General features: G+C 39.4%; 2 protein-coding genes across 2 annotated transcripts; one reads left to right on the top strand and one right to left on the bottom strand.

The window, feature by feature from the left end:
• The first annotated feature begins 3,465 nt into the window (after positions 1 to 3,465).
• Positions 3,466 to 7,001, top strand: LOC103947392 (protein NPG1). The gene is given in 6 exon segments (XM_009358295.3): positions 3,466 to 3,710; positions 3,870 to 4,122; positions 4,224 to 5,107; positions 5,109 to 5,435; positions 5,961 to 6,108; positions 6,371 to 7,001. Coding segments are annotated over 6 exon segments (2,085 nt in total). The 5' UTR covers positions 3,466 to 3,557; the 3' UTR covers positions 6,691 to 7,001.
• Positions 7,002 to 7,815: 814 nt separating this feature from the next.
• LOC103947391 (polyamine oxidase 2) lies at positions 7,816 to 11,493 on the bottom strand. Its single transcript, XM_009358294.3, has 10 exons — positions 10,987 to 11,493; positions 10,735 to 10,853; positions 10,560 to 10,648; positions 10,336 to 10,449; positions 9,844 to 9,931; positions 9,606 to 9,691; positions 9,403 to 9,505; positions 9,148 to 9,245; positions 8,625 to 9,054; positions 7,816 to 8,523 (listed from the first exon to the last, which is right to left on the bottom strand). The coding sequence occupies exons 1-10, from the start codon at positions 11,024 to 11,026 to the stop codon at positions 8,218 to 8,220; spliced, it is 1,473 nt and encodes a 490-aa protein (XP_009356569.2). The 5' UTR covers positions 11,027 to 11,493; the 3' UTR covers positions 7,816 to 8,217.
• Positions 11,494 to 11,780: the final 287 nt, after the last annotated feature.

Here is an 11,780-nt window from a genome sequence, read left to right on the forward strand (position 1 = left end):
CATTGAGTTTAGTTTGAGATAGTTGCAAAGGTGTAGGCTTTGGATGAACTATGTCGCCCTAATTCTACTTTCATTGTGTGTATGTGAATATGGGTGTGAGATGTTATGGTTGTTTGAAATGAACTTTTGGATGAAAGATTTATATTCAAGGTTTATAAATTGTGATTGATGGCTGGTTTTATTATTGTATCACATGCTTATTTTATTGTCCCTCACCCGAGCCTCTCAGCTTATCTGAGTGCCTGATTTGCCAGTGCACCAATTCCATAATATTGGCATTGACTTTACATATGATAGGTATGGGTAGATTATGAGAAACTGCTTGATGTTTTGGTTCCGTTGAGTGGTTTGGAACCCAATGTTGTTGGATTCAGTTGAGTCGTCTGGAACCCAATGTTGTTGGATTCCGTTTGAATCCTTGCTCTTGTTCATTCCGTAAGGTGATCTTAGAATCCTAAATTCTAGTAGATGAGAATTACCCACAATAGATATTGTGAAAATAAATTAGAATTACCATGTTAACCAAAGTAGGGAATTATGTAGAGTTCTTTAATTAAATTCGTGAAATGATATGTTATCTCACTGATTGATTAACGTAATTAAATATTAATATTGTGCTTTGTGATTGCTTGATATGTTACAAGCTATGTATTGAGATATAATGTTGGAAGCATAGTGATTGGTATGATGAAGTGAAATGTGATTTGACTTGTGTATTGGAAATGGTTGTGACATGTGATTGAAATGCATATTGAATTGCTTGGGAGATGTGAGGTCTAGTAATTGACCGATAACCCATTGTGATGTGGATTTGTGCTCGATATTGCTTCGTTTCGTTGAGTTTTCGTGAATTGAGTAACTTGAATCATGTCTTATTCCTTCAAGCCGTTGTTATGCTTTTTGGACTTCCGTTCAATTATGTTGGGTGGTCTGGAACTGAGTTCTACTTGGATTCCGTTGAGTGATGGTCCAGAATCCCCTTTGGTGCCTTTGTCCGTTGGGTGGTCCAAAATCCCCTTTTTCCAAAGATGTAATCTTCAACCGGATTGTGTTGCTCTAGCCTTGTGTTTCGACATGTTGTATGTGTTATTGATGATGTGATGGTTGACATTATTGATTGATGTGATTATGGAATGACGTTGGATATGAGTGTGGTTATCAAGAGTATTTTAGTTGATTAATATTTCTAGAGAATAATGCGTACTTTGTTAATTCTTAACTATGTTACACACTATGAAATGCGATTTTATGTGGGAAACGTGATGAATTATGTGATGGATGAAGTGGAAATGTTAATCGTCATGTGGGATTGTTATGTTGGATATCATTGTTATTGTTATGATTAGACTTGTTGATAAATGTGGCTAGAGAATGGTATTGTGCTTCGTTGGTTCTTTGAAATGATATATGTTGTGAATTGCAGTTTCATGTTGCGACATAATGACCTAATATAGATGGAGGGGAAATCATGATTTTCAGGTAGGTTTGCTATGTAACCCTGAGTCGAGTAATTTCATGCTTGTCAAGTTATATTGATTGATTGAGAAATGTTATGTCTTTCGACTTAATCGGACTGTGATATATGTCAATTATTGTGCATGACGAATTACGAATGGATTGATCCCTGCTTAGGGTATGTAGGCAATCTAACGGGGAGGTTAGATGCAGCCATAAGGCATACAAAAAATTTCTACGCGATTCGATTACTGAGTTGTGCTTTGCCATATTCCAGGGGCGGTGTATGATGGATACGGATTGTTGGTGACGTCAAGTGTCAATTCTGGACGTATGTCGGGATTGGGGCGTGACAAATTAAGTTTAGTTTTGGTTTTTACTTAGTCGCATTTTCTTATTATTATCATCATTTCTGTTGTGCACTAGGCTACGTAACCCTCATGTGATGGCAAACACGTCTCGACTTTGGTCATGTGTTAGTCATCCTTGCACACAAAATCCCGAATTCAATTCCCCATTTCCCAAATGCCCTTCATATAAAAAGAAAAATAAAACTTAGCTTGAATCCTCGCCCTATAATACTAGTGCCCGCTCATAACTTGAATTTTTTTAATATATTCGATATTATTAACATCACTAGTAAGAGAGTGGACTAAACTTTTCATTTGCTGTAATAATTTTGTTCAAATTTACCTTTAACGGAAATCAAATAAAAAAAATACCGATACATCGTTATAACAAGTGGTATTTAAATTAGATAAAAGATTCTAGGGAACCATCCATTGTTAACACTGTTCATTGTTTTCCATAAAAACCAATTTTAAACTTGAGATTTACCCCCAAGAATGAAATAAAATAATATAGACAGAAGGAGAAGGTGGCGAAGAAGAAGAAGAACGTTTATTTTTATGTCGCAGCCGCAGATAACCCCATTAAATGCATAATACTTTTAACATTCTCTCAGATCACACAGGCATCCTCTCCGCCTCACAAACGCCCTGAATTTTCTCACTTACCAAACACACCGCTTCCGCGGATTCTCCCCCCACTGGTCGCGTTCCGTCGCGGGAATTCGATATTCAGCTCCGTCGTTTTCAGCATGCCGTGATCTGAATCTGGTACGACAGGGAAGGTGAGCAATTATTAGGAAGTGGGGATTTTGAAAGGTGTTTGGTTGGTGAGAAAGTTGACAGAGAAAACGAAATAAAATGGAATGGCAATGTGATGAAATTGTGAAAGGTTGTGTTTTTCAGATGGGGTTCTTTTGGAATTTCGAAATGTCGGTACCAACTAAACATTGACAGAAAATGTTGCTTTTTGGGCCCTGGATTATGAAAGCTTGTAAATTTATGATTTTTGATCACTTTTCTTTTCAAATTATTACATTTTCTTAGCAACCGAATGATAGTTTGACTTTACTTTTTTTCTTTCACCTTAATTGGATTGCATTGGATCTGTAGATTGGTAATTTTCCTTTGGCATTGTTCGTTACGTAAAACTGTAGATTATATAGATATTAGTAATGTAGTACTTAACCATCTGTTTCTCTGCTGAGAAATTTTGGGAAATGGAATAGCTTCTAGTCATATGCATTTGGGCTTAGCTGAGATGAAATGTGTTACAGGTTAGATAGGGGAAACCTAAGATTCAGTTTTTTCTTCGGCTTCCAATACCCTCCCCTCAAAGTTTTGTTATAATTTTCAGTTTAACTAGAACAATTTCCCCCACATTTTCCTGCTATCTTTTGTGTTTTTGCTTCCTGGGATGCAATGCTAACTTGGTCGAGTGGCGTGAAGGTTGTAATGCATTGTAAGGTTTTGTTTCAATTAAGTGAAAGTTTACAGTGTACAGCTTTTGACTTTTTTGCTATGCAAGTTAATGTAGATGTACACATGGAATTAGTACACATGCGCAGAATCTGTGAGGGTAGATGGATGTTTTTACACAAATTATGTTTTATACTTCATTTGATTTTCCTGTTTGACTTATAAGAACCGTGGCATTTGTATGTTTGTCAGCGAAGTATTGAATGGATTAGAGACCGGGACAAAGGTGAAATTTGTGAACAAAGGGTGAGGGAACAGATAGTCGTGAACCAATCTATGGAGTCTGGAGAGTATGAGGAAGGCATGGTGGTTGAATTCTCTGCAAATGGGAATTCCATGAAAGCAACAGAGGTTCAGGCCAAGCTTGATGAAGGAAATATTCAGGAGGCAGAATCTTCATTACGAGATGGGCTATCACTCAATTTCGAGGTTAGTTTATTGCATCATCGACAGGTGTCAAAAAGAAACCATCTTTTCCATAATTTTATCTCTTTCTGTACGGCTATTAGCACCAATCAGAGTAGTGCTTTGATGATTGATTATGACTTATCCAAGATGAAAAAAACACTCGTTTCTGGTAATCTACAGGAAGCAAGAGCCCTTCTTGGAAAGCTGGAGTATCAAAGAGGTAACCTGGAAGGTGCACTTCGTGTGTTTGATGGCATTGATCTTCAAGCTGCCATAGAGCGATTGCAACCCAATCTTGCTGAGAAAACACCTTCTAAGAAGGGCCGATCTCGTTCTGACTCACAGCATACAGTCCCACAGCATGCTGCTACTCTCGTTCTTGATGCCATATACTTAAAAGCCAAGTCTCTACAAAAGCTTGGGAGATTAAAAGGTTTGGTATTGTTCCAGTAATTTATGTGACGGTTTTCCATTATCTTTTACCTTGTAAGTTTGAATTAAAGTAAATTGGAATCTTGTTTTATGTGTTTGCAGAAGCTGCTAATGAATGCAACAATGTTCTTGATGCCGTGGAAAAAATATTCCATCAGGGCATACCTGATGCACAAGTAGATGGCAGATTACAAGAGACAGTCAGCCAATCTGTGGAGCTTCTTCCCGAGCTTTGGAAGCAAGCTGGCTACCCTCAAGAAGCAATATCTGCTTATAGACGTGCCCTACTTAGTCAATGGAACCTTGACAACGACTGCTGTGCAAGAATTCAGAAAGGGTTTGCTGTGTTTTTGCTGTATAGTGGAGTAGAGGCTGGTCCACCCAGTTTAGGTGCTCAGGTTGAAGGTTCATATGTCCCTAAAAATAATCTGGAGGAGGCTATTCTGCTTTTGATGATCCTTTTGAGAAAATTATCCCTAGGTAAAACGAAATGGGATTCATCATTGATGGAACATCTAACGTTTGCTTTATCTTTATGCAACCAAACTTTTGTTTTAGCCAAGCAACTTGAAGAAATCATGCCTGGAGTATATCACCGTGTTGATCGTTGGAATTCTTTAGCCCTTTGTTATTGTGGAGCAGGACAGAACCAAGAGGCTTTGAACCTATTAAGGAAGTCTTTGCACAAACATGAACGACCAGAGGAACTCATGGCATTGTTATTGGCCGCCAAAATCTGCAGTGAGGATTCCCATGTTGCAGCTGAGGGAGTGGGATATGCACAAAGGGCTATTAGCAATGCTCAGGGGTTGGATGAATATTTAAAGGGTGTGGGACGTCGCTTGTTGGGTCTTTGTTTGGTGAAGCAAGCAAAAGTTTCTTCCTCTGACTTCGAGAGGTCTCGTCTTCAGTCTGAAGCACTGAAATCACTAAATGAGGCCATTAATTTGGAGCCGAACAATTCAGATTTGGCTTTTGAGTTGGGATGTTCACTACGCTGAGCACCGAAATCTAGATACTGCTTTGCGCTATGCAAAAAAGTTCATTGATCAAACAGGGGGCTGCCTAATAAAAGGTTGGAGGTTGCTCGCTCTTGTTTTGTCTGCTCAACAACGATTTTCAGAAGCTCATGTGGTCACTGATGCTGCTTTAGATGAGACCACAAAATGGGAACAAGGGCCACTTCTCAGGCTTAAAGCAAAGCTAAAAATTTCCCAATCGTTACCCATGGATGCAATTGAAACTTATCGTAACCTTCTTGCTTTGGTTCAAGCTCAAAGGAAATCCCTTGGGCCTCTCAGAATTAGTCTTCAGGTTAACATTCTGACTACTGCTTTACGTTCTTCACGTTGTATCAAAATAGAGTCTATCCAGATTCCTCCTAAATATAAGAGTCCTCCCTAAGCTATTATTTGTAGTGGTGGGAAAGTGATATTATATTGTGAATCTGCAATATTTTGGGAGGAAGTTTAGAAATTTGATCTGATTGTTTCATTCACGTAGTTTCTTTCAGATATTGGGGTTGGTATGTGAACGCTGGATTAAGTTGCTTTATCTGAAGATATCGGTTGGGTTGGGGCGGGGGTAGGGGTGCTTAAAAGTGGTTATGAGTTTGATTTACAAGGGGGGCCTAGTTCTGCACTTTAAAATATACCAAGATGTGTGGCACTGTCCAGTAACTGGGAAACGAGTAATTGTTGCCATTCGATTAACATTTACTTGTTCCTCTTTCATTTTCAAATCATTTCTGATGCAATATTTTGTGTATCTAAAATTACATTTTAAATATTTTCTCAACAAGTTGTTCCTTCCTATGTTTTTGTTCGCCTTTTTATGTAGGTTGAGGATGATAAAGTCAATGAATTTGAAGTTTGGCATGGATTATCAGACTTATACTCTAGCCTTTCATATTGGAAGGATGCTGAAATTTGTTTGAGTAAAGCCAGAGAGCTGAAGCAACACTCTGCAGAAACGCTGCATGCAGAAGGTAAGAACTAAACTCATGTACCATAATTAATGGATTTCTAAGGCATTTCTATTCTGTTTCCTAGAAAGTGATGCGTGAAAATCTCCAAAGTGTTTTTCAAGGGTGAGTTTTAATCATGAAGGAACTAAATAGTGTGACAGAACTTTCAAACACTTCCAACACTAGGGGACCTAACGTGGCACAGAAGCCGTGTACCTTTATAGAAATGTAATGTGATCATTTGATGTGCATTATGTTGACTGTTAAGTTACATCATGTGTAGGTGTCATCTTTGAAGGACAGGGACAAATTCAGGAAGCTCTAGCCACTTATATCGATTGTCTTCTGCTAGAACCCTGTTATGTTCCGTGCAAGATTTTGATTGCCGCTCTTCTGTCAAAGATGGGATCAACGGCGTTGCCTGTGGCAAGGAGCTTGCTCTCGGATGCATTAAGGATCGATCCTAGCAATCGAAAGGCTTGGTATTACTTGGGAATGATTCACAGAGATGATGGACGAATAGGGGATGCCATAGACTGCTTCCAGGCAGCTTCCATGCTTGAAGAATCTGATCCTATTGAAAGCTTCAGCTCTGTTCTCTGATGTCTCCCTCTGAAAGAGCCACTCGGGGAACTCGGAATCTGCTTAACTCTCATCTCATTCATCTGTTGAAAGGAAACATTTTTTAGAGCGTATTACGAGAAGAAACGAAAGCGAGGGAAGCAGAAGCTCATTTGATTTTTGTGCATTGGAGAAGTGAAAATATAGGAGATTTTTGTTTCTTTTATTCTTTGTTTTGTTTTCATTTTTGGAGGGCTGGTTTTTAGCAATACTTATGCTCAGCTATGTAAATGTATGTGGTTTAACTGAGCAAAGTATTTATCTAAATGAAATTCACATATTCATTTTCTTGAGTTGTATCAATTGTATCTTCTCATTCTCTCAGTTTTGGAGGGCAGGTGTTACGCAACCGGCACACCATTATGTAGCGTTACAAATTCACTTTACAGAACGCGTATTATTTTTTTTTATTTTATCAAATATTATATTCTAATTTCATACAATATCAACTATATTGTCAACGTATATTGTAGCACATAAATTAATAACACCTCTCGGGTAGTGCCACTAGGCACCACGCCAACGGTCGTATGTTCACCATCCTCAGCTCCATCTCCACTGGTATAAATACAATTTTTCTCCCATGGCGTACTACCGAGTTGGTTTGAAAAATCAATAGTTAGATACTGCATATAAGAATCTTAGGCTGTCTTCAACAGATCATCTCCAAAGAAAGTATTTTGAGGGTGACAAAAACAGGAATTTGGGTTCGGAAGTGGGTATTTGGTGCTTGCATCCACCCTAGATGGATAAGAAATGCAAGTGGGAAGAGGGCCCGGCAAGCTGCAGCAACACGTGAAGGGGGAAGTGGTGGTCCCGCGCGTCAAAAGCAAACATGACCGGGAGATTCGCTGCGGGTGGGCTCACAACAAGCCCAGTTTCTACGATTGAGATTGTTGAGCCGTTGTCAACCAGGGCTGTCGTGCCTCCTGTGTTATGATCCTTGTGGCGAGACCAACTACATCTTTTTAACGGTCATAAAAAAAAAGTTTAACGGCTCAAATCAGATATACCCACACATTTGACAATTAATGATAATATTAATTAATATTACTTTAATATAATTTTTGAATTGATTTGGTAGGAAAAGCTGCAGCAGCAGCCAAATGAGAAAATCAACCAACGCTGAGCGGTTGATAAGTTGTAGTATTCAAATTCTACTTTGTAATTCGGGTAACGGTTTATCTAAAACCAACAGAAAAGACCGCCAATTAAACGGAGGCCTACTAAATATCACAATTTATTTATAATATTCCGTTACCTATTCTTAGGCTATATTTTATAATAATAATATAATAGTTCAGTGATCGCGCAAATACAGATATGCCACTCACATGAGACCTGCAAACACAAACACCACAGCTTGATCCACAGGGAAAACGGTAATTTTTCATACCCTTTCCCAGCCACCGCCACCCCAACCGAAATGGCGAATTTATGTGAGCCAATCTGACGTGAACGTATCTTCAAGACTTGGGTTCATGTAGCCGGAGGATGGCGGCCGGGAAGTTACAGGCGGGAGATAAGAAGCGGTATAGACATGGCCTCCTCGCCCATGACTGGCTCGAACAAATCCAACTCCCCATAACGCTCAAGAACTCGCATCCTGCAGTCTTCGGCTGCCATTGCTCCAGTAGCGAATGCACCGTGCACTGAGCCTGGGAAGTCCACACTTGTTGCCTCCCCGGCAAAAAATAGGCTATCCACTGGGACCCTTAGCTTCTCGTACAGATCATGTGGTTTGCCTACCATGTCGTAGCTATAGGACCCGAGCGTGTTAACATCGCTGCCCCAGCGAGAAACAAGATACTGAATCTGGAAAGTTGGAAAGGGATCAATTAAGTTAGGGGTCAAAAGATTGAAACAGACTACATCGCATTTCACAGTGTCTATGGAGTTTTGAAAACAAGAATTACCGGAGTAGAAGCATCTGGAAGGATCTTCTTGAGTTGCGTAAAAGCAAAATTAGCAGCCTCTTCATCAGACATTTTCTCTATGTCTTTAGCCAGCTGCCCTGCAGGCATATAAACAAGCACAGAGTGACCAGTTGCCTTGTGAAGATTTAGAAAGTAGCTGCAGCAATAAGATGTGTCAGCAACCACTCCTAAGAACTCCACGTTTGGCCAAAACACATTTTCAAAGTGCAATACGATTTTATTCTCAATTCCCACTCCGAGGTCTTCAATGGCTGCTTCCTTCCAATCGGGTAGCTTTGGCTCAAATGTTATGCTCTTTGCTTTAAGCACACCGAGAGGAACAGCAACAACAACAGCATCCGCAACAAATGTTCTCCCATCCTCGACTGTTACCTTCACCCCATTATATCGCCTTGTTATTTTTGTGACCCTGAGAACAGGAATGTACAATGCTTGTTAGTTTAGCTGCATGCAGATTGCCGAACATATATAAAACAACATGAATAAAAAAAAAAATGCATACCTGTGGCTCAAGCGTATGTCGAGACCTTTGGCAAGGGTGTTAATAACAGGGAGGTAACCCCTGACCATCAGACCATGACCACCAGGGAGCAGTTCTTCCTATATAAAAGAATCAAAATTTTGAATTAAATCGCCAAGGTTATAAACTCGTTAATGCAAAAATTCGGATTAATGTACACTGACATACAATTTACAGTTGAATTAAGACACAGAAAGGCAATGCGTTTATAAGTAAACTGATGGATGAGAAACTTGCCTGATCCCAGCATTTAAGTGAAATTGTATCAGCATCTGCTGCAAACCAACCTTCCATTCTGCACAAATACCACTGCAGTACCTTATGCGCAACTCCTTCCAACCTGTCCAACGTAAAGCATAACACTTTCCATAAACTATTTCTAGACCAAAAGACGTAAACAACTGAAACAACATAATTAAATATGATTTTAAATTATGTACCTTAATTCCGGTTTCCTTTCAAAAACAATTGAGATAGCACGGGCGATTGGCATGTCCTCACTAAATTCCTGTCTTACCATGTCTGTCTGCATTAAGGAAACAAAAGCATATCAAAGAATGGCCAAAATGGCAAGATACTATTTAAGGCTTAAGATAAAAGCAAAGAAACAATAAGAGCATTTCAAAAACCCAATTCTATAGCTTTAGAAAAATAAAATATACACATCAGATGACTTGCCTCTTTCAAAATGTTCTCAAATACTTCGCCAACTTTCGTGACCAAATCTTGAGGAACTTGATTCCCATCCATATCAAAGAGTGCATAGCTGCAAAGAACACAAGAATATCTCCATAATGTCAGACATCCCAGTGCATATGACAGCCGGGGAGAAAAAAATCAACTTCAAAGAAAAGAGAAAGCAATGTATTACCATCACAAATATTTAAACACACTTGAACGTATCAACCAGATGTATATTACATTGAAGACTGCTGGTAATACTGTAAATTGTCGACGGCATACCTTGGTCATATACTAGAATGTAGGAGTATAAAGCAACGAAACAATTTAGACCCAAAAACAAAGAACCAAGCACTGTAAAACTAAAGCAATGATCACCGACAACCCCAAATTGAACAACATTTAAAATTCACATCATTTCAATACAGCCACTCATTTCAACACAACACCTACATAAAAGGAGTATCAGTTAGAGGAAGAAATTAGTACCTTTCCAAGTCATGGTCATATAACACAGAGTTATCTCCACTTGTACGGTATAAGGGTAACCCCAGTCTCCCAATCAATGGTGCCAATGGATTCTCTTTGCATACTCCGTGCAACCTGAAGCATCAAACAACAAAATTTAGGCTTCTAAATTCAAGTCATCTGAATTCGAAATTCAGGCGAATCGAATCCCTATTACAAGCAGGCAATCCACATTCTTGGCTTACCATGATGCACCCAAATCAATAGGGAAACCGAATGAGTAATCGGTGCAAACTCGACCGCCAAGTCTATCTCGAGACTCCAACAGCACAACCTGACCATCAAAATTCAAAATTTAACCAAACCCATAACTGCAAACTTCAATGTGCAAAACACTGAGCTGGGATTCCATCTGGGTACCTGAATTGAAGCATCGTGAAGAGCACGAGCGGCTGAAACACCCGCCATGCCGCCGCCTATAACTATTACAGACGGAGACGGCGCCGATCGCTGCCTCTTCTCACCATTTGAGCAAAGAGCTGAATTTGCAAGCGAAAAATACCAAACAAATTAATTTTACAAATAATCCAGGATTACCAAAGCAGTAAAACCGTTAAAAGAAACGAACTTTTAAACCCCACATGGAAATTAAAAAGGTAAATGTGAACGGACCTCTTCGCAATTGGGGATTACTCTTGCTTCCAGACGCCATGGTGATTCAAATCGAAATTGGTATTGGAATTAAAATTAAAATTAAAATTGGGATTAAAATTTAAATTAGATAATAATAATAAAGGATCGAGGGCTTTCTTCTCGAATTTAAGAATGGTAAGAGGCAATTGAGGGGAGTAATGGAGAATGAAGATCAACAGACACGTAATGAAGTGATTGGAATTGGAATTCAATGTCCTCTTTGAAAAACCGAGCTCTCCCGACCAGCTCATGCGACTTTCTTGTTACCAAACGATTTCTCAAAAAGCTGCGATCGCCGATTGGATTCCGATTTCCGGCGAGATATCGAGCGCAATCGAACACTGGAGAGATCGGGGCGAGGTGCAAGTCGTGACTTTTGGCTGCGGATTTGGGTGCAACCTGGAATTTAGGGGGTTTTGTGAGAAATTGGTGAAAACGAAACGTGAATTCTAGAAAGAGAGAGAGAGAGAGATTTGGTTCCCACCGTCATGGTTGCCATGGCGTATATATAGACAGCTAGGCCAGCCCCAACAGGTTAAGGAGATAAAAGTTTTCTGTACTCGCTGGGGTAGCTCGATGTGTACTCGCTTCAGGATTGTGCCGCGTGGAGATGATATTTTGGAAATTATAGGGACTCTGATTTCAAAATTTCGCGCAAAAATGGATTTTCCCGAGTAGGGTTAAATGTGGCAACAGCTGCAAAGAAAGTGAAGCGTCAATTGCTGTGCCGTGTACGGTATTAAACCCCTTTTTTTTTTCTTTTTTTTTTTTTT

Source organism: the organism of the source record quoted next, unplaced genomic scaffold (assembly GCF_019419815.1).
Source record: "Pyrus x bretschneideri cultivar Hongxiangsu unplaced genomic scaffold, Pyrus_bretschneideri_v1 Contig12, whole genome shotgun sequence".
Taxonomy (NCBI): Eukaryota; Viridiplantae; Streptophyta; class Magnoliopsida; order Rosales; family Rosaceae; genus Pyrus; species Pyrus x bretschneideri.

Excerpts from the sequence above, each read along its gene's own strand:
- LOC103947391 (XM_009358294.3), bottom strand. The coding sequence starts at position 11,026 with ATGGCGTCTGGAAGCAAGAGTAATCCCCAATTGCGAAGAG. Across the intron at positions 10,649-10,734 it reads TTCACGATGCTTCAATTCAG|GTTGTGCTGTTGGAGTCTCG; the intron begins GTACCCAGATGG and ends TTTGATGGTCAG. Across the intron at positions 10,450-10,559 it reads ATTGATTTGGGTGCATCATG|GTTGCACGGAGTATGCAAAG; the intron begins GTAAGCCAAGAA and ends TTGATGCTTCAG.